At 44.7% G+C, this 26803-nt stretch overlaps 1 protein-coding gene across 4 annotated transcripts in view; it reads left to right on the plus strand.

Moving 5' to 3' along the window:
- The first annotated feature begins 402 nt into the window (after positions 1 to 402).
- The window catches only part of LOC106742754 (PDZ domain-containing protein 4), a 193014-nt gene continuing 166613 nt past the window's right edge, over positions 403 to 26803 (plus strand). For all 4 annotated transcript variants that reach the window (XM_014615996.1, XM_014616005.1, XM_014616014.1 and 1 more), the window contains exon 1: positions 403 to 843. In XM_014615996.1, the coding sequence (XP_014471482.1) occupies positions 823 to 843 (21 nt within the window). In that variant the 5' untranslated portion in view covers positions 403 to 822. The remainder of the gene's footprint in view (positions 844 to 26803) is intronic.

Raw genomic sequence — 26803 nt, forward strand, 5'->3', positions numbered from 1 at the left:
AATTCGCTATGAGCGAGCAATCGTCGCGCAGCAACAAGCATTTAAATGCATCCTCCTCCGCCCGATCGTCTTATTTCCTCCAACGGAAGGTAGCTTTGAGCGTTTGATTCTCTCTCTCTCTCGGATCTACGCCTATTCCGATTTCGGTGCATTGTTTACTCTCTTTCTCCTTCGCGCCGCGCTTGGACGGCCACCTCTCACGCTCCATTGCTCTTTCTCGCTCGCGCGTTCATCCTCGTTGTCCTTACGGCCCTGCCTTCTCGTTCTGTCTCCGTTCCACCTCCCGCTCCCCTACTTCCTCTCATGTGCTCCAGGACTTCGGTCTTCGTCGGCTGCGCGGGTGGGGAGTTGCGTTCTCGCTCGCGCGGCCGAGCACGCTCCACACTTGCGACTCGACCGGCGCTCATTTCAGTCGACGCTGAGCCGTCGCGCGCGCGCGTTGTTTCAAATTTTTCCGCGCCTTCGAACTGTCGCGTCTTGTTCGCTCGCGCGTACGTGTCACGACGGTGTGCGCTCGCGGGAGAGAGGGTACGGCCGAGGAACTCGTGTGAGAAGATCGCGATACGACATGGCAGATTCTCGGGGTGATGATCCGGCACGCGTCGCGTGAGTGCATTGCTCTCGATCCGGCGGCCGATCGGCGAACAAGTGAGACGGTAGTGTCGCGCGTCGTCCGCTCGTCGCTTCGGGTTCGTTTGTTGGATTATTGTTGATTGTTCCGGCCTGATCTACCGCGACCTTCGCTGCGCGTCATCTCGTCGCACGGATACCGGGGGGTCGTCGGACGTCGGAGCAGCTGCTGGAACACTCGTCGGAGCAGACATGGACTTCGTAATATTGAAGGTACCATTCATAACCTCTCTATCGTCCGGCCGCTAACTTCGGGACACGAGCGCGCGGGAGCAATTTGCTCGTCCGGCTCGGAAGATTATTTTCATCATGATAGTGTTATCGCGATGTTAACTTGCGAACTCTCTTTCGAACAAAGATTTTACGGAAAGTGCAGATAAATATTATGGGCGACACCGTCTATTATAAGGATATCCGTTTACGATAGCCGTAAACTATGCATTAAGATGTAAGCAGTAAGCTAATTGACTGTAGTTGAGTCAGTTGGATTATATTGTTTAAGTCTTACTGCTTTACGGCTATTGTGACACACAGAAAAACGTAAACAGTAAGAAAATTCACCAATCATAGTCGGTCACTCTTTGATCGTAAGAAGAATAATCGGCTATGATTGGTCAATTTTACTATCGCTTAAATCTTACTATTTACGTTTCTTTCTGCGTCACTAGAGCTTCACTCTGACAGTCAATCGGTCCTCCGTTGGACTAAAACGAAAGTTAAACGTAAAGAATGCTAGATCATTAGCTTCATCATCAGTTTTGTTCATGCCTCTGGTATACGTATGTAATGCGATAAGCAGGAAGCAGATTCCTTCCGTCGATAACAAAAAATATTGTCGTTTGTATAAGCACGAGGCTATCGGTGTCTTAAAGCAATTTAAAGTGTATCATTCTCTCCTTTTCTGTCGCGTAAGAAACGTACACACAAGTCGAAACATTCCTCCCTACCTTTGTTTACTAACACTCCGAGGCTCGAGTTGCCCGGTTTTTACGAAGCTCGGGGACGAGCGGGGGTTGCTTTTCGCAAGAAAAAAAAACACACGCATATTAAAATATTCCTCGCTTTCTTCGCTGATAATGTTTCGCAGTTGAAGTTAGCCGGTTTACGACGTTCGCGAGAAAAATTCGTTTCGGTAAAGCCGCTGTCTGTGGGCGATCTTTTAATAAGCGTAAACGAGAGCGAACTTCCCTATGGAGAGCGACGCGTTGTACCCGAGTATTCATCGCGCCAAACGTGCCTTATCCGCATCCATATCGTTGGCTCTTGAGACGAGTCGTGCACTCGACGGCCTGTGTAGGAAGTTACGAACACGTTGCGCGAACAAAAACGAGCAATCGACTCGTTAACTCGTTTGTGCATTTCGCCTTGCCTTGTAGCGCGATATCGAGCTCGATTACTATCAACATTATTTACCATCAGCGTTATTGTCAGCATTATTTATTCAAAGAATTCTTTTCGTTATCTGTTTTTGCTGCATTTCTGTCTCAAAGTATTCGTCACTGTCCCTTATCCTTTGCTTCTTTTTTTCTTCCTTAGAAACCCTCAGGAAAATTCTCGCAAAAATTTTCGAAAGTATACGGTAAAAAAAAAAACATTTTGTACTTGTGTTAAACTCGGTTCTTGTTAACGTTTTTGTATTAAATTTTTAACACACTCGTGTGTTAATTTTACATATTATGTTTATCTCAACATTTTGTGTTGTGTTGATATTTAATAAGTGTAAATATTAAATACATTTTATATTTTAATATCGCAATTTTAACGTATTAATTTTGTGTTAATTCTTAACATGTATGCGTTAATTTTCAACGTATTCATTTTGTGTTAAATTAACTTTAAAACTTGAGTGATGTCGTTTGACACATGTGAAATGTGTTAAATTTAATACAAAATCTTTTACTGTGTAATTCATCGAAGAAGAGTCTCTCGAGCCTTTTACATTTTTCCTTCGACTTGAGAACGATTCGTGGGTAATTCGCACGAATTTCGGTGATTAATGCGAGTGAGAGGGAAGGGAATCGTACGAGTGGAGTAACATCGAAGTCGCATTAGGCTGTAGTAGCAAGCTAATAATGCCGTTCGGCCGTGTAACGGTCGGCCACGCCGTACAGAGACAAGAACGAAATCGATTAAGCGCTGATCACATCCATTTCCGCGTTCTCCGTCGTGTCGTGATTTGAATAACGGTCATTCGGTGACAATGTCTATTCGGCGAAATTACATTTTACGTTGTGAACGTGGACGGGGGGGGAGGGGGGCTTCAAAGTCCCCGGCAGCTCGCGCGTGGCGAGCCGGCGCGAACGCATTACGATGCATTTACATCGAGTAATAATACACATGACGTTTATAGACTCGCGGTCCAGACGTAAATACCGCGCCATTAAGCGACTCGCTGCCATTGGCGCGCCGAATAAGCTCGGAAAGCGCGCCGATATAAAATGAATATTTGTATAACGTGTTGCACAAATAGAGCGACCGAGTGCTACGTCGATGTCATGCCGAGTTACGGAGATCCCAATGTATGCATACATACTCGCGAAATTCGCCGGTAAAGAACTTATTTACCTGTCGCGCGTCGGTAATTGAGACACAGGCCACGGGGAAAATTTTCCCGATCTCCACGAATCTCCTCGAATGCGGAGATTGAGTCGAGCTGGATCTTCGCCGTTTATTTGTCCTGCTTTTTTTCGCCTTTGCGTAAAAAGAAACTAAAGTGATTCAGATACGACACGCGCAGGCGTTGCTGGAAGGGGTCAAAGGTTTAAAATACGCGATCTTTCGCATCGATGCGCGCTGAAAGCGGGCGTTTCCAGCTGGTACGAGGGAAACGAGAAGAGATAGCGAGTGGCTAAACGATTTCATAGTGCGTCACGGTTAAGTGTTCTGCGCTGGGTTAAGAGGTTAGATCGCTCACACTTTATACTTTTGCCTATTCTCTCCCCTCTCTCTCTCTCTCTCTCTCGGGCACACCCACACATTGTAATTACTGCCGAACGGCAGCGCGGGCGCGCGACGCTCCAGTTATCGTCGTGTTTCGCGCATGTAGCATTGGAATTTCGCCATGGCGAACATCTGCATTTTTGCGTGGCGCACATACCGCCCGCCCTTTCGTTCTCGCGCGCCACTGATGTGTATTTCATGGAGATAAAGCTGGTCTGGTCAGTTTCGGTGTGACGCTCCATAATTTTTTTCCCGCTCTCGCCCGCCCTCCTCAGCGTGCAATCTGTGAATAGAATATTTCTGGCATGCGAGCTCGGAATGGCGGAAAATTGTGTTAAATCCGGTTAAAAATGTCGATAGACAGTTCGAACTTTTTCCGGTAGGGAAGGGGGCGAAATTTATCGTTTTATGTTTAATCACACTCGGCGCACAAACACATACACCTATACACACAGGCAAGGAAATGCGATGCTTTCCGCGTACATAAAATAAAAAGTATATTATCGTAGCTTGTGTTAATTTTTTTACGTTATAGCTACGATTTGAAATATTTTATTTAAATATTCATATATTTTGTTTACAAAACGAAAGAAAAATAAAACAGAAATACGAGTGGAATTACATCCCGAATTTTGTCGCGTATTAGAGAAAGTCGTCTCTGAATTGGACATAAGATGTTTGTTCGTAAATTGATTTTCTTATGGATCTTCCCCAATTTTAACAGCACTAATCAAAACATGATCTACATACACACACACACACACATATATATTTATATATTCTGTGTTATTTCCACGTGTATATTTTACATCACTAAACTTCCTGAGTATTTTGTAAAGCAAATTATATTGATATTCTTATTCAAGTCTGCTAATGGAATAAAAGTTTGACCATTTATTGTAACTTTTCAATGTTTAACCCTTTGCACTCGAGGGCTCCGGAGCGGAGCCATTTAAAATTTGTCTTCAAACTCTTCAAACTCAAATGCAAATAGCAAGAGCGGAATATCCTATACACAATAGTTTTTACGATTTGTCTTTGTCCTTATGTTATGAACTGAAAATTATTTGCATTGTCTCCATAGCGGAGCCCTCGAGTTTGAAGACAAATTTTAAATGACTCTGCTCAGGAGCCCTCGAGTGCAAAGGGTTAATGTTAATTATCTTCATAACTAATATCAAATCTATGACATAATCTTGGTATGAAATTCACGTATCGTCAAAGGGAGCGCTAAAATATTCGCTTTTTCAAAGACGACATTTCGCGATTCTTCGCGCACGAAAGAGACACGAGTGATCACGTGTGCAGCGAGGGTCTTGCAGCGGGATACATAATTGATCTCGAAGGTCAGCGCGAAGTGTGGCGAATGGAAACGCGTAATTTTCGTTCGGTTCAAAGTAGAAAGTTACGATCGTCTGATGGAGTCGCGCGACATTTTGTTCCTGTCTCGTCAAGATTCGCCAAGTCCCGACAACGTAGTTTTTGAAGCGAGCCGTGCTTAACGTGCGCCGCGATCGCAAATACCGGCAATGTAGTCGCGCGGCGTCCACCAACCGAGTGCATTTGCCTTGTAAGTACGTCGGCATCATTATGGCTCTCAACCCACGCTTATCATTCCGAGAAGCCAGGTGTACGATAAACAATGATAAACGGGTTTCCACGGAGCTGCCGTGGTTTACCGCGTATCAAGCCATTCGTCACGAAGCGAGATACGGAGCCGGCTTTTTACGGGGATACCTTTCCGCGTGTTTACCCGAGTTGAAATTTAGAATCTATCGTAGATCTTGTAAGTACTAATTTACGCCTCTATAATAGCTCTTTAGGTTGCAGGTTCCATGATGAACATGCGTCAACGTTCTTTTTCTATTTTTCCGTTTAATCTTATCATTCAAATTTGAATCTGAATCCAAATTTTAATGTCTACATATAAAACGTAGTCTACAATCGGCGGTAGAGATATGTTAATAAGAAATAAGAATAAGAAATTGACCAATCATATTAAAATTTAAGGAAAATAATCGACTATGAATGGTTAATTTCTTACTCTTACTTCTTATAAACATAATCCTATTGTCCATTATAGACCACGCTTAATTGTTGCGTTTGGACGTGTAAATTCTATCTTAGACTTCTACAACTCCTTCCGTTTTATTTTTTATAAATTTTTGAATTTTATCGGAATCTCTTCAATGTCATTAAAAATTGATAAACTGATTATGAAAAAGAAAAGTTTGTGGTTTCACTATATGTACTCATTAATCTTCGAATTTTTTTCACGGAGTTCTCACGTTAGTACTGATATGAAGAAAATATAATAATGGGGTAACAATTACAACAAGATTCACGGTATACAAAAATATTTACATAACATTAGATTTGAATTAACCATACTTTGTACAAGGTCATTCGAATATTGTTTACCGGAAAAGAGGGTCAACGCCGTTTCAAACCAGTTTCGGCTTTATTGTAGCTAAAATAGATACAAATAAGACATAAGTACAGAAATTAAGACATCACGCGTGCGCGTACGGCCCGCGGTAATTTCCATAATTCACTGAAACGGACGTTTTGCGAGGGCGCGACAGCGACAAAAGGTTTATGCATGACGGAAACCCCGCGCGCGTCAGATAGTCCAGTATAAAGTACTCAATTTCCAAATGTAATGCGGTCGTTTACGTTTTCACGAAGTAGACTCTTCTCCCGCGACGTGTACACATAGTTGCGTTTAAATAAAAGAAAAAAAAACGTACGCGACACCAAGCACTACACACACGATCTATAAGCGAATATAGAGAGGCATAAATCTAGGATGAGAGCAGTTTGTAACACCGTGGTGGAGTGAACACAGGAGGGCCCACCCACCTACACATCCATCCAGACACATACAACCAGGCACATATACACACGCATCAGCTCATTTATCTCCGACTCGATCACGGCACATTTATCACGTGGCTTCGCGGCCGGTTCTTTGAAGTGTTTGTGCGCTGAAGTTTTGCGCAAACACGGAGACTTTTTAATCCGCGTCCGTGTTCGCGTTTCACGACCGTCCTGTGGAATTTTCAGACAAAGTCGGATTTATGTGCCCAAGAACGTTTGTACCTCGGTCAAATCTCGTTTGCCGTTTAATCTCGGTACTCTAATCTTCAGTCGACGCATTAATTTCTTACAAAATGTTAAAAAGGCAATATTCGAATTACGGAAGAATCTCGACGGGTATTATTCATTATAGCGATTTAATTTCTTCGTTGCGAGATTTTCTACGAAAGATATTGCGTGTTAAATTTCGCGTAAATCAGCGGTATAATACGGCAATAATGAAGGGGCATGTCACTTCGTTATTCCCCAATTCGCGTCCTGTTTAATTTCGTTCGCACGACCGTTCGCAACCACCGAACTTGTGTTTAATCTCGCGATTTCACGAAAGCTTTCGAGGGCTCGCAGATGCTCGTGCCGAGCGCGAAGGGGGATAGAGACGAGCGACGTAAATAAAATTCTCCGACGTTTGTAATAGGTCAAGAGCGAAGTTCCCCGTGGAGCACCACCGTTGGCGATAAACCGTTTAAAATAAGTGCCTGGCAATAAATGCTTACCCTCATGTACGATCTTATTGTGGCGTACAGTCAAGTGCGTTCTCCTTTCCTCCCGCAGCTGAAGTGAACGCCGAGAGAATGGCGCACTTGGGATTAATTGGGCTCCATCTGACGCACCGATGTGTCGCAATAAACTGATTATTGCCGATTAGAGGTTAATAATGCGCTACGCGCTATCTATTTTGCATTCCGAAGAGTACCGCAGCTAACTTGTAGAATTATTTTCGCGCGTGTCGGGACACGGAACGTATATCGCAATGATATTCCGCTAGGATAGGATATAGAAAAAGTTTCGGGAACGAATAATGTAGAGGAAAAGCACTAAAATTGACATCGGTGAACCGACCCGTGTTTTTGGCTGTAACATACTAAACTCTAGCGGACAGAACATGAGTTTCGTCTACTGTGTATAGTAGTTGAAACTGAAATGGCAGTTTCTGTTTGCAAGCGCGTTTGGTTTTGTTATTAATATCGTTTGATTTGTCGTCGTGTTGAAGTTTTCGTTGAGCTATTTTCTCGTGGAAATTAAAGTTACAAATCAGTGGTAAGTAATTTATTTGACACTGCTATTATACAGCGTGAGTTTTGAACTTTTTAAATCACTTTGGATCTTGTGCCAACTTTTATCTTCTGTCACTGGATTACGCAGAAAAAGTTAAATTTAGGTTGTTCTATAAACCGATATACCTGAGTTTATTAATTTTTTAACTGATATATCTGAACTTTGTTGTGAAATATCACTTCAGAAAATACACTCGAAGCAATGACTGATATTTCTCTATTTTTTTGTTCTATTACTATTTATGATATTTACCACCTTACAGACACTTTTTTATTAGCCAATTCTTTAGTTCTAATTTGAGGCTGACAGCTTCGATCGCACATTATTGACGGGTGCTGACGTCGCATCGTCAGTCGCAACAGCATCCGGGTCCTAAATTAATGAGGCGTCACTCGACACCTAATGAACGAAGCGCCGAGCGCGGTTTCGTCGCTCGGGTGCGGGGGAAGAGGGAGAGAGAAAATAGCGGGTGTCGTAATCACGCGCGCTCGCGGGGCAACGTCGATTGCGCGGGCCGTAACGAGGGGGGAAGCAATCTCCGACTTGCGTTTTTAAAGTGGCTGTTAAAAATCCGCGCACGTTGTTCCCGAAGTGGTGCATAACAAGGCGGGGAAGTCGCGTAGACGGGAGACGGACGACGGGGTACGGGGATGTAATGAAATGAAAATTGCCACGCAAATCGTCACCGCGTGGCTTTCGAGGTGATGCGTGCTGGAGGAAGAGCGTGCGCTCCGTTTCGCGTTCTTCGTTGATTCCGACGATTACCACCATCATAATTTCCATAATAGCCGTCGTACCGATGGTGATTTTACGGCATGCTGTTCTTCTCGTCGTCGTTGTGGTGCGTCAGCCTCATCGTTATCCGAAACTGTTCGGGGGGCGCTCGAAGGACAATGTTTCAGCGACACCCAGGAGACCCTTTGCAACGACGACATGATAACATGTTCTGTGCACAGCTTAACTGGTGCGCATCCTCGGTATACCTCGACTTTTGATACATATTATTCGAGAGAGAGAGAGAGGGGGGGGGGTCCTGTTTTAGAATACTGTCAACCTACTTTAATGAAGAAAGAAATTAATAGTACAGCCGAGGTCGTTAACTACTCGGAAGCTCCGTGGATGTACGAATTACTGCATATCGTCGCGCTCGTCATAATAGCGGCGGCGAATTCTGTAGCGTTTTTTCATTGTTTTTCTTTCCGCGGCTATGACAATTTCTCGCATTCGTGTATCGTGGATGAGGCACCGCATGACCGAGAATGTGAACAAACGTCTTTTTTCCCGGGGAATCTGGCGACCATTGAAACTAACACAAAAACGGAGTATGCGACGACGAGAGAGAGAGAGAGAGAGAGAGAGAGTGAGAGTAAGACGGCTGGTTGTCGGCTGTAACGATTGAGTCTTGGCAACGAGCGGAGCGCTTTTTTTTCAAGAAAATGTAGCTTGTACATGGCATTTTGTTTATTTACATCTTCCGTCGCGTTTTCGTTTAATCAGCCACCGCTTCCTTTTTCGCTGATTTCTTTTTCGTGAAGAACTTTATGTGGATTTACAATGTCAGCGGCGGTCTTTTTCGGAATTGTACGCTGACGATTTGAAATCATTTTTCACGTATTTTTTATATATTTTTAGGTAATAATTAGGAATTATCGTCAGTTGAAAAATATACGTCGAAAAGTTTTGGAGAGTGAGGTGAGATTTGTCAAATAAGCTTTAGTTTAAACAAATGGCAAAATTGATGTAGGGTTGTCGATAAAAGACGATTGCGGTGATATGCATTCATTTATTATTTTTAATAAAAATGGTTTATTGTTCCCCAGTGAGCATGTTTCTCCCTCTCTGAGCCAACTAATAATCTCTGCATTGACTCTATTATCCCAAGTGGTCGTTGTGCGCGAAACGTATTGTTTTTACTAGCGCGGTTACCTCGATTTTGACGGGTATTGTAACACGAGGGGAGCAGGGAGATTCGACGATTTTAATCGGAAAAATTTGTTTACCCTCGTCGAGCGCGCCCGCACTTTTCCGCCTCTTCCGTTTCACACTGCGAGCGTTAACGTGCCGAAAACGGTGGCCGCGGGAGGCAACGGGCTGGTAACGAAGGGTTACGACCCTGTTTTTCCGCGACCCGAGGTTGCCAGAGAAAGGGAGAGGAAGAGAGCAGGAGAGAGAAATTATTAGTTCCATTCGCACCTCCGCCTCTCGACCCTCCGCGCCCTTTCCGTCGTTGTTTACGAGAAATCGTAAAATGCACCGCCGCTTGCATACAAATGCGTTTTACGGATGCATTTTCGCCGATTTCCAGACGAAAACGGGCCTGAGAACGAAGGAGGAGTTGGGGAAGGAGAATGAAAAGGTGGTGGGGGAGGAAGAGTGCAGAGGGAAGTGCATTAGCCGGAGACGTTGCTTCTCTTGTAAGGAGTCGTCGCACGTGACACCGTTGCATAAGAACAAAGGGATGTAATAAGCGCAGCGCATGGAGAATCCCTAGGCTTTGTTATCGTCGAGATAAGCGGAAATGCGCGGGATTTGTGAAATGTTCTTGAGAGCTGCGTTTAATGTCTGGGCGCATCTTTGGACGTAGCGCAACGGGGCGCATGGCGCACCGAACGTGCCACTTGCGTCTTCAAGTACTACGCGCGAAATTCCACGGAATTATATTTTTTTTCCACTATGTCTCTCGTGATCTTTAGATCGTGTCCGCGAGTATGTTTGATGACGAAATATAAAGGGCAATTTGAAAAATTCACGATGTAATCATGAAAGACTATATTTTTCGTTTTGGAATTACTTTTCCTTTTCAATATACACTCCCTGAATTTCAGTACATTTTATCTAACGATCTCCCAGTATTTTACCCATCACGCCAGTCCCATCCCGGAAGTTGGGTTTCTCAAGATTTTCAAAATAATTTCAGTTATAAATCATTTTATTATATATTTTCTATTTGTTTTTGCATGTCGTTATCCTTTTTGATTATATCATCTTTATTATGAAACAACGCTGTATAACACTAAAGTTACTAAAAACATGAAGGCTATTTTATAATCATACCGTGTGAATACTATAATGCTACTACAGTAAATCTTACAAAAATCTTTGTTGCGGAAATTACTGTGCGGATATATCATATTTTGTCTTCTTCGTCAAATTTACAGCTTATTTAGTAACTTACACTTTCAGTATAGTCCAACTTTATGTAAAAGTATTGTAGAAGGAAATATAATTTTGATATATCCTTTACGACAATATATTCTCCATGATGGCTTCTGCGCTGTATCTTGAAAAAGTTCCGCGTCGGTGGCTTTCGTTCGCATTGACTTGATCTCGCATAGAAAATTGCGACTTATGTGAATTGAATTTTCGCGGCCAAACGGCGCGACGACTACGGCGGCGGCTGAAGCGGACGACCAGGAATCTCTTGCGGTTAATGAGATTTAATATCTCACTTGATAAAGGAATCCCCCTCGGGAAGGCTCGAAAATCATTAACATTATTTCCCAGGCTTCTCCACCGTTCACGGATTATTGCAACAAGTCAAATTAGAGACGAGGGCTCTCCGTCGTTTCCGCGCTCGCGCACGTATTAAAACAGTGTCTCCCAACTCCGCCGCGCGACTTGTTATTCCGTCGGTGTCTTCTGGGTGGTCCCGAAGTAGTCTCACAAATAGAAAGAATGTGAACTTTATTACGCCCGCCACATGGCCGGAATACGAAAGTCGAAACGTGCGACCGTGGCCGTCTCGCCGAGCCGACTAAATGCTCTCAAAATGGTCAGGAGAGTCGCATTTAAAGATGAGAAAATTCGCACGCGCTTTAAATATTCGCGCGTCATCGTGCTGTACTTGTCGACAGACAAGTTGAAATATCCAGCAGGAGAATCCCCGGGATAACACGCGAATTCGGAATTTTCCCGTGATGCTAATCGGATTGCCGCGCAGACCCAAATCTGCGTGCGCCATCAAATTGGAAATATTAATTAATTAATCTGCGTGTACTTAAGCCTTAAATTAAATTTTCATTAAAGCAAGTACATATGAAATTACGCGGACGGCGGATGTTCCGCCTGTTTACGCTGCGCCGGGGACTTAATTCGCCAGAAAAACCCTTCGACTTCTCGCATTGTCCGATCGGGGATCTAATTGCGCGGGATAACCGTCGGACGATCGATACGCGGAAATCTCACGGATTTTTGTCGGAAACGTGCTTCATTACGTGGCCAGCGAGATGGGACGCGCGCGAAAGTCGGCGATGAGAGACTCTGGCAACGCAGCCGAAAATACACGCGGGCACGCACACCGGTATGTCCATAAGTTAGGGGCGCGTGCTGCGTACACGAAATTCATTAGACGACGGGATCCACGCGCCGCTTTAATATCGAGACGCAATTTAAATGCATATCACGTGCCGCCGCGTCTCGTCGCGGATTATCATAACCGAGCAATTATCGTGCGGGAGTTTAGGACCTCTCGGCTCACTCACTCGCCGGCAGACGCGCTGGCACCGGTTATCATCTATCCGTCCATGCCTGACCATAAATTCGCGCCGGCGAATTTCCCCAAGTTACACCCAAGTTTCACGAATGACTAAGCACCGATAAATCCCCGTCGCGCGGCATTAATCCCGTCGCAGACGACACCGTACGATCGACGCGCCGTTGGAATTATCGCTGATAATTTATCGCCGCCTGTGTATCTTTACGTACACCGACTTCCGCGATATTATTCCGCTGTTTTGGGACCGAAGCGGGTCGCGCTCTCTTAATTTTTCCGAGTGAAACTTCACTCCAAACGAGTGAGAATTCACTCCAAACGATAGCGAGAATACCGCCACTCGAATGAAATGACACTTCACTTTTCACAAGAGTGAATGTTCCATTACAATTTTTTTACCCCTTTCAACCCTTCGAGATACAAACGAAAATGAAAGTAGCACGGATACGAACGAAGTACAATCGAGCTACATTAAATATGATTATTTTCCCCAAAGTTGGGCTCGACATCTCCCCGTTGAGAAAATCAATCGACATGACGTGTATCGAATATTCCGATATATTCCCAGTATATTTACTGACAGAAATATTTGATAACCGCGGACAATATTTCCCGAGCGACGCGGAGGTTTTTGCGCGACCGGCGTTTGTACTCCTATTTACGGTACGCACCTGTTATGATGCAGTCGCGCTTGTGCAGAGCCCGGATTCGTATTAGATTTACCGTCGGGGACACGGCGAAGTGGCGCACGCGGTGCGCGCCGGCTGCATTGTGCTGTGCGTTTGTTATTGCTCTAATTATCGCGCGGCGATGTTAACGCTGATTGCCGCTTTCGTACGTACCACCTTGCCAGCGGTCGCGTCGTTTGACGCAGACAAATATCGCGCGGCGGGGGAAGGCCCGAATAAATTTCGATTCGCGAGAGAGGCGCGGTGACGAGCGACCGCGCACACCATTGTTACCGCCGGAATTTGCCTGGATGAGCAGACGTGAATTCCGCACGTTTACGCGCTAAACGCGCCGGTGCAAACGAACATAATCGAACGCCGCGGCGAATTGTACGCTCCACGAGAGCTCTCCTAACCCCGATGTAGTAGCCTCCACCAGAGGGAGCGAATGCACATTAGTGAAATCGAGTTCGGCTCGGTAATGTGAAATACGCTCTTTTTCTTCTTTAGTCATTATTTCCGGCGAATTTGTAGGGCAGGGGAATGTATATCGCTTATTATAGGCATTACATTGCATATATTCGGAGAAAACCGATCCTGCAATTTTGACCTCTTTAATTTATCTGATTTCCGTACTATTCAGTTATTCCAATTTAATTTCTCTCTTTCCCCCTCTTGCTGCTGGAAGTAAAGTTTGCGTCGTTATTATTGACGATCGATACCGCAATATGCTTCGTCCCTTTCCGCCGAACGAATTTTACAATTTTTCGGTATCGCGCAGAAAAGCGTATTAGCGTTAATTGGTAATCATCTCGTGTTAGCGTTCTGTAGGGTCAGCCGGAGAGAGGAGGAGGTTTCTCGCGGATTGCAATTCCATTGTTTTGAGCCGTCGTTGCACCCGCGCACAACCGAAAGTATACGCGCGTCGGTGCGCAACGAGCGCGCGCAGCAGAGCCGCAATTAATTTGCTCGCGCAGTTGTCTTGTAACGGCGTTACATAACGGGGGACGCGCGCAAGGTTCGTTAGATCGAAAGGAGATGATGAAATGATGTGTTTTAATTATTTTTTCGCCAGACGCTCTCTCGGGCTCTCGAGCTAATTGCCATTTGCGCCGGTAAGGGGAGATCTTGGGTCTCTCCTCATGTGCCCTTCTTCCTTTTCCCTCTATCTCTCTTTCCTGAAGCGCCTCGCTCTTGTCCGACTATTCATTCGCGTCGACTATGATTGCCTAATGATCTCCGCGCGAACGGCGTCCCCATCGATCGAAAAATGATTGGATCCAAATGAGATCTCTTTTGAGAAGGCCTATTGTGTAGTAGCAAAATTCAACCAACCTAGATCAGTGCTGTTGATACATCATATTTTTCTGTATGTATTAAATAAATGGAAAAATTAACATCAAATCTATCTCATGATATTAATATCTTTATGATAAATATTAAATATCCCTTTAATGTTTTTTTAGTATCGTCTGATATAAGTATATATTTTTGAAAAAAAATTTATTATATTTATTTATATCTTATTTTTAAAAAGTTTTTAAAAATAATCAACTAAATGTATTTCTAAACTGCAATAGGAACCAGCATAAGGTCCTATATTTATTAACCCTTTGGGTACATTTGACGAGTGAGACTCGTCATCTGCTTACTTGGGCATAAAATGTATTACTTTTACATATTAATCCATATAGCGACAAATTAAATCCGTCCCATGGGCATAAAAATCTTAAAATAATTCAGTACTCAAAGGGTTAATAATATAAATGAATTTACGAGATTGTGACATTTCTTTTATTTCCACTGCCAAAAATGCAATTTAACATCATCATTTCGTAATCATTGCGCATAATGAAATGCAATATGTGTCAAAGATGGTTTTGCACTTTGAACTGTAATTTGTTAGAAAAGAACCGAAATATAAGTGATGTGTCAAGTTACCTTTGTAGCCAACTAGCTTCTGTTTCCCTTACAAGTCATTTATAAACATTCAGTGCAGATTTATCGAACTTCTTCGTATTGTGTTAACCATTATCTTTCTAACCATATTGTCACGGAGCGATTTAATATCGAGTTGGACGCGAACGTGCATCGACGCGATTGATTATTACCTTTAGCAAGAATGACGGTAACATGTCGAAGGGTTGGACAAGGTAACTCCGGAGCAGCCTGCGCGCAACATTAGACGTAAATAAAGCCATATAATAGAATTACTCGCGCGCACTTCGGGGAGCTCGGCGATAAATTATTAATCGTAGAAACGTTTACGGTCGCACTGCGAATGCGGGTTCTACGCGGTAATCTACTTTATAAATACACGGCGTTTCGCCCCGTCGCCAAGCAGCTAATGCGGCTCCTCGTCGACAAGTCGACCGGAACTCGCGCGTGTTGGCGCTGGTATAATAAATTCCTCGCGCAATATCGCGCCGCGAAGTTCACGCGCGAACGCTCTCGCGCGATCTCGAGCGGCCGAAATCGCCGATCGTCCCTTTTACGAGCGCGAACCCGGCGTGTTGAAACTTAACGCCGTGCTTTATCGCGGGGACGTAAGAGCAGAACCATAACTTCATTTTACAGTCTACCCAGAAGCGAAACTAACGGAAGTTCGGCATCCACCCGTAATCGCTCGCGGCGCAGGTGAAGTCTAAATCAGCCGCTATCTCCGACTCGTTCTCTTATTACCGCGTTTATTTAACGAGTCTGCGCAAAGAAAAAAAGTAGGGCCTGGGGGGAGGGGGTGCTTTATTTCCAGGAAACATATTCCTCGACGAGGAACAAAACCGCAGCGGAAGGTCGTACGTGCCATTTATGGGAAAATTTACGAGGTACAAAACGAATACGAGGGATGGTTTTACCGTGCTTATGCGAGGTAATTAGAATATCGTTTGAAAAATGACCTCTCCTCGGGGGTGCTTTTATCGCCGACACTCATAGCCATTTTTACGTCGGGAGTTTGCTCTCTTCAATTTCTAATACGGCAGAGAACAGAATGAGAATTCGTGAGGGAAACACCGTTTCGTCCGAATCGGGCCGTTCGTTTGTCCGTCGAGCATCTCGAATTATCGACAGCGATTAAAGATTTCCCGGCGTTTTCACGGATCTCTCTCTCTCTCCCTCTCTCTCTCTTTCTCTCCATCTCGTGCTTTTCCTGATGTTCCCGTTTTTACTTTTCTTCGCCTCGCTTCGATCAGGGACGGACATGCGAAGCTCCCCGCATAAAAATTTTCCTAGATTTTCCAATTTGCGACATAGATTCTAATTGGAATAACCCAAGTTGTTCCCAAATAGGTTATCCCATTACAGTGTTAATTTTTATCCCGAATACAGGTGCCTTTCTGCGATGTTGATTGGCTATCGATAGCATTTATAGCTTCAACATTTAATTTAAATCTGTGGAAATAAAGTTACAAGAGAGAAATTAACGAGCGTACGCGGAAAAAAAGTTTGGTTGTATCAACTAGAAAAAGGGAACAACCAGATGCATTTTGATTGAAGGAAATAGAATTTCTGGTTGTAAGAACCACATTTATCCCAAACATGAGATAAAACTTCCTTTCCAACTTCCAATTAGATTTCAAGAAATGTTCTATACAGGTCGCGATAACGCTTTCTAATTATTCAATTAATTCTCGATCGTTCAATCGATTTTTGTCTTTCCTATCTTTAGTCTCTTGGACAATTTTCAACGAACCACTGCGCATTTCAAAAGAATGAAAATACATCGAGTTTTCACGACAAAACGTGAAGCGTAGAAGATTAAAGCCGAATCACTTGCTCTTGTTTTACGGCGGCTCACTTCTCTTTTGTATTTTTGCGGCGAGTCCTCTCGCGACAGTTCCATTTTCTATTCGCCGAGCGCGCTTTGCTTTCGCGATACGTTCCTCGGAGAAATTCCCGTATCCGTCCCTGATTCTGACCCTACGTTCCCTCCCTCGTGTCTAAACCGCCTACGGCTAAGTGCGCTTCCATCAGAGCGAAAAATTCAACCCGAGCTACGAGCGGGAGGTCGAATCCCGCCGTTTCTCGTCGCGGAGGAGGGCTCAAGACGCGGGCGAGGGTAATACATGTAACGACAATCGTTTCTTCGTCTCGTCTTCCTTCCTCGATCGCGTGTACCGTCTGCGGCAGCCCCTTTTCGAGGCTGCCATTACGTTTTCATGCAACGTTCTTCGAGAACTTGAATTTCGGTGGGGCGGCGACGTAGACGATGGTTCTCTCTCATGCGGCGAACACTTCCCGTCCTCGTGTGCGCTCGATCGCGAAGCGTGGTGTAATTTTCATGCCGTCATGTAACTTACGGGCGTCCGATATTATGTATTCAGCGCGAACTTAATCACTCACGATGTAGAATGAACTTTGAGTTTATGAATCGAGCCTGTTCAAGATTAATAGTTGTTGGGCTTTAAACGTCTAGGATACAATAACAGCTAGGGTGCTATCGATCGTGCAAAGTGGGACGGGCTCGAGGTGCAGTCGCGATTAACTTGAATATTAGCATACTCGCCCTCCTCCCCCCGGGTCGCGGATTCGCATCGAGTTACAAAAGCTGACAGAAGGAAATGCTACGCGCGCGACTGTGAGCCGGATAGACTTTCGCTCTTCGCGAGAGTCAACGGTACGATCGTGTTTAATTTAACGTACACGGCAAAAAAAAGATATAGTTCATGTAACCGGGAATATTTAGTTGTAGCACTTTCTATGCGGGGTGCTCTTCACCGCGTTGCCGTCGCAGCCTCGTGGTGAAAAAGACAGAGCCGAAGGCAGAGTGGCACTTCGCGGGCAATCGATCTTAAAGTGCGACGGGGTCGAAGTACAGCAATTTTGCGCGATTAACCCCGTCACTGGTGGGGACACATCGTCGCCGCGCGTCACGGACCAACCGCGCTCGCTCGCTGATTAGACCTCGAAGCGTCAGCGAGATAAAGGAAGCGCGGACGGACAGTTTGGCGAGCGTCTCTAACGCGAGCATTAGATCCTGCCTACTAGTTAGACGTTGGCCCGCGCGCAGGATAATTACTAATTAACGTAACTGGCGAGGAGGGGCCGCCTCTCACTCTACCAGCACACCGGTGTCATCGTCCGACGAGAGCGAGGGTACCGTGGGCAGAACGGGGTGGATGGGACGAAACGCAAAGAGCTGATTAGATATATTTTCGTACGGATTACGACGTTCCTAATTACGCGAATTATCCGCCGTTCGCCGGCCGAGAATTCTCGAGCGGTAGCACCGCGTCCGGTTCACGCACGCCTTGCTGAAGCTGCCATCGTCCTTCGTCGTCTCTCTCTCTCTCTCTCTCTCTCTCCGTTGGTTGGCGCATTCAAGGACTAAAATTTGTACCCATATTCCGGATTACCTGGTCATTAGATGCTAGTTTATACCGCTAATATATACGTCGCGAGATCAACACGGTGCTCGTGGTCATTTTCAGCGCATCTTACCCGGAAACGGGTCCCAGTGCGTATCGCGTGTAATTGTTTCTTAAAATCAAGGAGCGTGAAAGATTCTCTCTCTCTTTCTCTCGTGATGAGTCAAAAATGATAATATCCTGCATGGAAAATTTCTTGGAATCTAATTGGGATCCAGTCCGATTTCTCAACATCGCGGAGAAAAAGTTTTATCTAATGTTTGGGATAAGAATAGGATTCACAATTAGTATCATAGTAGATTAACCTATTTTGAAACAACTTTGGATATTCTAATCGGAATCTATGCTGTGTATATGGAAAAATGTGGGAAAATTTATATGCGGGATTGGTCAAGTGATACTCGAAATTTTGTCAAACAATGCGCGGAAAAATATCTCTCCGAGGGAACAGACAAGTTCTTTTTATTAGTTTTCAAGTTTCTCGGCCGGTCTCCTCGAATCGATATCGGCCGGTCGGTATGTTCCTATTAAATGCGGCCGGCAGTTCGGTATTTGACCGGAGCGCACGGAGAGAAGAACTCTTACGTCACTTTTATTACACCCATGCCTTTCCTAGAAAAAGCGCGTCACAGATCGCGTCAGATTGCCGGGTCGAAACAACAGCAGCTTGCGCGCCGCGGACGGCTGCGATTCCCACTGGAATCTCTTATTACATTGTCGCTGTGACCATCTGCACCCGCCACTTTCCGCGAAATCAAACAACGAGAACGAGGAAAAAATATCTCCGCGCGAATAAACCCCGCACAGGAGTCTTTTCCCTCCGCACTGTCACTTCCAACCATTGTACATGATAAACGAAGTTTATGTATTGTCCGACAAAATTTAAACGCGATTTAGTACTTTACAGCCGAGAAACATGGCTTGTTGGTTTATCATATCTATGTCCAGTTTTAGTGCTTTTCCTTTGCTACGCTCCGGAAACATTAATATGGACGTGCTATCTCCCAACAAAATTAAAACGGACTTTATCTTAAGACTTTAGTTCGTCGGGGGTTGCCAGAATCTCTAATATCGGCAGTTGGAAAAAAACATTTTCATCAAGATATTTAAAGATTTATGGTTCACGAGATTTACGGTCATCGCTACTTCCTCTTTGGTTCCGCCACCGTGGCTTTCTCACGTGATGAGAATTCCTCGTCCTGACATCGCTCGCCTCCCCCTGTCTCTCTGTTAGAAAGCGCGAGAGGAAACATTTACAGCGTGCCACGAACGACAGAACGTGCCTTTCGCGCGCGTCAGTATTTGTACACATGTACCGCGTGGCGCGGGCGTAATTCGATATTTTCGGAGCCGGTTCGAGAGCCGAAAGCCGAGAGGAAGAAAAAGCGAGCGAGCGGGAAGGAGTGACAGAGGCAACAATTTGCGGACTGACGGTTTCAACAACCCCCTCGGTGAAGCATCTACGGGGGGTCCGCGCGCGACCTTGTAACCCCGTTTTGTGTGTTGCGTTCTTTCAGTTGCAAGAGCGCCGAGGGGGGAAGGGAGGTAGCCGCCAGTCCTCGGCTTTTTCATATGACGACAAAGGTGATAAAACGTTGGGCAGAAGTCGCACGGGGTCCGCTTTTCACACTTAACGACACGTCGCGCCACTTTATTGCTGACGGCACACTAAAAGCACGCCCGTTCCGTCCGGATACGTTGTAATTAAGGGGCAAGGGGGAGAGAGAGAGATCTCCTCGAAGGCGGCTCGCAGCCTGAATTAATCGCCGATCATGTCGGTTATTAGTCCCGGAAGGTGGGAAACGCGGGAAGGGCTGCGTATGTACAGCACGCGGGTTATTCCCCTCCGAGGTATAACGTATTTCCTCGGATTTAGATTGTTACGCTCGGTAACGTATCGATGGCCCCTGATCGGACTGTTATCTTTATTTTGTTTCCGGGCAATTTATTTCACGTGGCGACTCATTCATATAGAAACACGCGTGTTATATGTGCCGGAGGAATGTCTTGTTTTTAACTCTGGGAGTAATATCATAGGTCTCTCAGGCCCACATGACGAAAGAAACTGTAAAAATTATTGTTCGAATTTTTTTGCTGATCAAATTATTGACTTTATGAAGATGTCTTTTCAAAGGGCGATTTTGATCGCTGAATGATAATATCCGCGGCTATATCGAGTGAAACGCGACTTTCATTATTTATATATCACGCGGAGCACTTTGTTTTACACTCGTGCCTCTTTACGGGAACACCGGGACGCAGTTTATCTTTTTTGCGACCGCGAAAAGCCGCGCCTTAATTTTTCAGCGGTGCGTCGTGACCGCGGCGGCTGGACACGGAAAAGCGCTCTCTTCCTAGCCGAGAGCGGGTGAGCGAGCGAGCGAGCGATAAAATTCCTCGGACTCCACTCCGCGTGGTCTCTTCCTAAGAGTATCCACGCGAGCTATATCGTAACCTAACCCGAGGTGAGCTGCACTATCACAACCGGCTGTGTACCGGAAACGAGGCGTCTCTTTCCATCGGTCGTTCCCTTTCTCTCTACCACGAATGAAATCCACCTCGATGAAACTGACCTTCTCCGCCTTCTCCTCCTCCACCGTTTCCTCTTACCTTACTCCTCCCACTCTCTCGCTCTTCAGCGTGCTCTGGTCTTTTTGCTACCTACGTTATCTCGTCCTTCCCGACGGCTACCTCCTTTAACCTCGTAGCACGCGCGCGAGAACCGCCCGAAGGCTCTTTTACACCGACCCGACGTGAACCCGTACGCGTATTCCGGTGACGAAGGTTTTTTATCGCGACTTGCTACACGATTGCTTCTGCGACGCGCCAGCCTCGTCGCGAATTAAGCGACGAGAGTTCCGTTAATAACCTCCGTAATAAACGAACGAATGTCTTGCGCTCTTTCCAACTCGATGGAGATTTTAGCGTGACGTGACATCTCCGTGTATCCTGTTTGATATTTTATCGCGATTTAATTACGCGGCACATTACAGATGCCGAGATAATTAACGGATATCTTGTATATTGCACGAGATGGGAAAAAATATGTAAAATCGCGTCAACGAAATGTATCGCACTTTCGAAAGATGTTGCGTTAAAAGGAAGCAGAGCGAATTCGCGAGTTTTATGAGTTTTATGAGTCTCCTTCGCGTCATATTACGAAATGTGTTTCGACGTCTGTTGGAAAAGTTTCATCGTCCTCGACGCGTCTTCGTCCCGGCGAATATGCTATCCTCTGGCGGCGTATTCGCGAGAGCTCCGGCTCTCGTGTCCTTGCGAGCGAAAATAGCGCGATTTAAAGTTCATAAGAAGCGTTTAAGTTCGTTGCGAAACGAGACTAAAACGTAAAGCTGGTCGCCGTGATAAGGAGCTTTGTGGGGTGCGCTATCTAGGCGACCTCGCGGTCTGCGCTTTTTTTCTCCGACCTCTTTGTTGAAGAGAGTAATTAACAGAAAATTGGCGAAGAAGGAGAAAGGAAACACAAATCGGATGTAAAACTTCTCGTCTGTTTACGCGTTAATGGTCGAGTGATGGAGAGAGAGAAAGAGAGACGCCGGTGCGTAACGCTTGCTCAAACAAAATTAATCTGTCCTCTTTGAAATATTATATATACAGAAAATTTAATCTCTAACGTGATTAATCACTACGTTTAATGAGAATACCTGAGAATATATATTATAGGGTTAAACGCGATTTTCCGCTGTCGCGTCGCGTCGTTTAAAGGAATTTTCACTCGCGTTCACCCATCGTTCGCTCTCTTCTTCTCTCCGTGAATTCCATGCTTTCCCGTGCCGCCTTTACCCATGGTCACGCGAGACGTCACTCAACGCTTCTTCATCCTTTCACTTATCCTTTAATTTACGCTGTCCGCAGCGAGATTATCGCGATATTATCGTCGAAACCTTGGGGCGCCATTAACAGCGTGAATCATTTCAAATTATTCCGCGAAAGCTCCCCGACTTCGACGCGATCCAATTTCGTAGATATAGGAAAGTATCAAAAGCGATACAACCAGATTTTGTGTTTGGGACTTAAAAATCTGTCGAAGGTGTTAAATTAACATTTTTTAACACAAAATGTTTTTACTAACTGTTTTTACGAAAAATTATTGTCCTTTTTTCATAGCGGACGCACTATAATGACATAATCAAATTGCGATCGAAGGAAGCGTAGGGCTGCTTGATTATTATCACTCCCTCGGCGTTCACGCGTAGCCGAAGACGTCGTTAGCCGATATCGATTTTTCCGTCGTGTCGCACCTATCGAGACCTGTCGCGCCTCGTGCTGAGGTCGATGCTCGTTAGGACGTGAAAACCCGTTTAGTAGTGATAATAATGCACACTGCCGATCGACGTTTTTCGCCAAGACAGGCGGGACAAAGCTCCGGATGCAAACCGCAAGCGTTGAAATTTGTTATCGTTCATTGATTTCCGCGCAATCGATCCGTACGTCTGGCCGCAACGTTGCGCGAGATCTCCAAGTAATTATAAAGAGCGTGCAATTTTACAAGTCGAATTATCTTTGGCGTTACTAGCTGCGCGCGTAATAATTTGTGAAGCAACTTTACGTAGATTGAATTATCTTTAATACCATTTGCAAAGTCTTCGCAAATTGTTTTCGCAATATCGTCCCCCGCCTCGCTCGCTCGCGATAATTTACGAGGTATTCCTCTGTGACGCTACTGTGTAGCAATGTGTGCCAAATTATTTCTGATCCCGTCCATTAGAGTGAGACAGAGAAGGAGAGAGAGAGAGAATTTCGAAAATATAATCCGTACGGATGCAAATGCACATACCGTGCGTGTACCACTTGACAATGTCGCTTTTGGGAAATCTCTGCGTGCGACCACCGTGTAAAACCAGCAATGAATACGCGATTGTATAATCGCCATTTCCCCCGTGTACATCTCATGTCGCCATTTAAACGTGTCTACTCATTTGCACGCCTCCGCGTCGCATCGAGTCGTCAAATTAATTTCCACGAATCGTTCGTGCATGCCATTATTGAATGCGCCTCTCCGCCCCCGTGCGCGCGCGTGTCCCCCGCCCGATAACGACTTGGGTAAGAAAAATAGAGAACCAGCCACGGCGGTTGTCATTTGCAGCCGACGATTATTTTCGCGCCGTTGAATCGCGGAATCCGGGAAAAACTCAAGTCTGACAGCGCGTGAAGAGTCTCGGAATTTCATAAATATCCAACACATCGAGAGGGGGAGTGACTGCTAGCGCTTTTCTGTATTCGGATTGGCAATCGGAAGCTACCCCATCCAGGACGTGTCCCAGGTTACTTGCATATTTCTTTTCTCGACTGAAATGTTTCTTAAAGGAGGTGTTTAATGGTGTGACTTAATTTAGTGATTTATATCATGTGTACACTTCACGAAAGATTACAACACACATAATAATTTCGATGATAATCCCAGTATAGTTCAGCATTACAAGCTTTTGTAGTAATTTTTTACTTTTTCTGTTTTATTTATCTTTTTCAGCATATTGAGAGAAAAAGTATCTAAAAAATAGAAAATATTTTATTTACCAGTACAATAATATGTAAGATTTTTTTAATATACAATTACTAAATAGGAGAAATAAAATAAACTAAAAAAAAAACGTTGATCAGTAAACAGAGTAATTGATATTGTACAAACCATACTGGCATCTAGCATTTATCGATCTGGAGTTTAATCTGTTGTGTTAATCACCTGCACAGTTAGTGTACCAGCAGGATGATAAAAGGATGTCAATTACAAAGCATGACATAGCTTCAAAACCTGAAAGTGTTTAGAATTCTATGCAGCAACAATGTTGGATGGAAATGTGCAGACGTGAAGTAATTAAGCTATTACAAACTATGCAATGTTTGAAATAGCACAGTACTGAATGTTTGCCGCAAGTTACAACTATAACTTCATGTTTCACAATTTATCTCAATGAATAATAGAAACGGTAGAACGATAGATGGATCTGAGCACATCGATATGTTTCACATAATATATGGCAATCACTAAGCAACAGTGATTTCATCAGTGATCAGATCAAGATACATGTTTTTTTACACTGGGAACAATTTTTTTTTCCAAATGGGAAAATATATATTTTCTTAAATCTGTAACTTCTCATGAAAGCAATTATTTATTTTACACATTTAAATAAAAGAATTTAGATTTAAGTAAATATTTTATCAGCATCTACCGAATAAATATTCTTCTTTCTTTATATATTTTTTCCCTCCGTGTAAAATCTCCGTTCTTCGCGTTCAATTTTAAGAATAAACTTTGATCGAATTTTTTTTCATTTGTATCTCTTCTAGTCACTCGAACGTTTTGAGATAAAAAATTGGAACATCAGGAAAAACGACAGCTCTCCCCTCGATATTCCTCCGCGCGAAATTTCGTCTTGCGCGTCCCTCGTTTTAACGTTTTACACGACAGTTGCGCGAATCGCTCTATTGTCTCTATTGTAGACGGTGTAGTTGACGGCGTTCCCAAAGTTACCGCGAATGCTTACAATGTCGTTGTCGACACGCTTATCATATCACTGTCAACTCAGTCTGCCGGTGCGATGTAGCAGGCTGCGAATGGATGCATTACGCACACTGCGACGCTTCGCTTTTCTCTCTCTGCGGAAGCGGCTGAATCTGTTTCTGTGACGAATTCGTTTCGATATTTTATTAGCAGCACCGTGGATATTTGTGGAAGTATCGAGGACCGTTGCGAGGTGTGAGAGGTGCAAACTTCCTCTCTTTCTCTTTTTCTTTCAACGTGCTAGTAATAGTAGTGGCGTTATGAACCCCGAGTGAAAGCACGAAATAGAGGAAGGAAGGAAGAGAAAGAGGAAGGAAGGAAGGAAGGAAGGATAGGAGGAAGGGTGGGATGGAGGGTGAGAGGGAGGGAGGGAGGGAGGGAAAGGCTGGGGTGACTCCCTTCTCGTCATATGAATATTCAGCTCGCATCGATGCACCCCGCGTGTGCTCTCCGATATATACGCGCCCTGCGTTTGTGCATGGGGTGGCACACGATTCGTTACGTCTCGAACGTTCTATACCGTCTATACCGTCGATGAGTGGTGTTCGTTGTCTTTTTCTCTTTTTTTTTCTTTCCCTCCTCCTCTTTTTAGCACGGACCCCCGCCGTCGCGTCGCTCCCACTCGAGTGGGTGTCGGGTTAACTCCTTAACACGGTCGGTTTTTTTTTCTCTTTACCGCAGACATTCGTATATGAAGATTCCGGTGAAAAGGGCGCGTTGAAATCCTTCTCCCGAACTAACCGGCAGAAAATGAAGATATCTGCGTTAACGTTTCACGCTCGCGCGTAAAGCGAAGTTTGTCTTCGTAAAAGTGCACTTCACGCGTACGAGCGTGTGTCTACTAATGGATCGAAGAGCGCTTGTAACCAGTAGAGGAAAAAATTGATTGTTTTACGTTAGTAGTCTCTCTCTTTCTCCCCCTCCCCCCCCGATGTTAGCGCGCATTTTTTACGATCGATCGTCCGTGTACCTTGCGAACCGAAATCCATCGCGCGGCCGTTCACTTGATATCGCCTACATCGCGCCTTTTTCAACGTTTGGCAAGGAGACAGCGACGGCGGGCTGCTACCGCTGCAGTTGCTGCTGTTGCTGGCGGAACTAACGTAATTCGTAAACGAGGTTCTCGCGAGAGAGTTCTCGTTCGACGGAGATAATGGATTCACCGGTAGAAAGGCTCTGGTAAAACTTCGCCCTGCAAAACTGCGAAGGGAGAGAGAAAGGGAGGAAGATATAGATAGAAAGAGAGAGAGAAAGAGAGAGGAGGAGAGAAAGACAGGAATCCTGCCCGTCGAAGTTTCGCCGTTGTGCGGCTATTTCACATTCTGAATTCGCGACGCGGAGAGATAAATAAATCGGCGCGCCGCCAAAGAAAAAGAGATAGAGAGAGAGAGAACCTCCTCATCGCGATAGGCATCGCGATAGGTATCACGATAGTTTGAATTTCCCTTTGATCGTTTCCTTTCTTTTTTTTTTTTTTCGTCGATGGATTTTGGCACTCGTATTTTCATCCCATCTGTAGATTTGTACGGTCTGCTTTGAGATTGTTAAGTACAATCACGAATTTAAATGTATTTGCCGTCTCTCTTCTCGTCGTGAGCTTACGAGGCTGGCATGAAGCCCGAAAGTATGGAGAAAGTATTATCGACGAGATCAAGTTGAGAATAAAAGGACTTGTTATGAGATTATTCATAATGCACAAAACGAATCGGAAGAATAATTCTTTTTTCACATTCCTTTCAACCAAGTGGATAACTTGCTTCGAAATTTCTTGGCATGATCGCCTCTTTGACATATTTATGAAACCGTAAACTAGGAAACATTGACCTGCAGATTATGTGTATTCGAGTGGAAATTTTTACAGACCGCGGTTTTCTGATGCTACAAATGATTGTTTACCGTCGTTTTGTTATAAAAAAATGTTTATTTATATTAATTCTGCTCTCTTTGTTATATGGAAAAACCATTTATAGCCAAAATAAGGCAACAGTCTGTATTGTTACATCTCGAGGCATTCCATAAATCGTTCGGG

This window comes from Dinoponera quadriceps, unplaced genomic scaffold, assembly GCF_001313825.1.
Source record: "Dinoponera quadriceps isolate SergipeBrazil2010 unplaced genomic scaffold, ASM131382v1 scaffold3, whole genome shotgun sequence".
Lineage (NCBI taxonomy): Eukaryota > Metazoa > Arthropoda > Insecta > Hymenoptera > Formicidae > Dinoponera > Dinoponera quadriceps.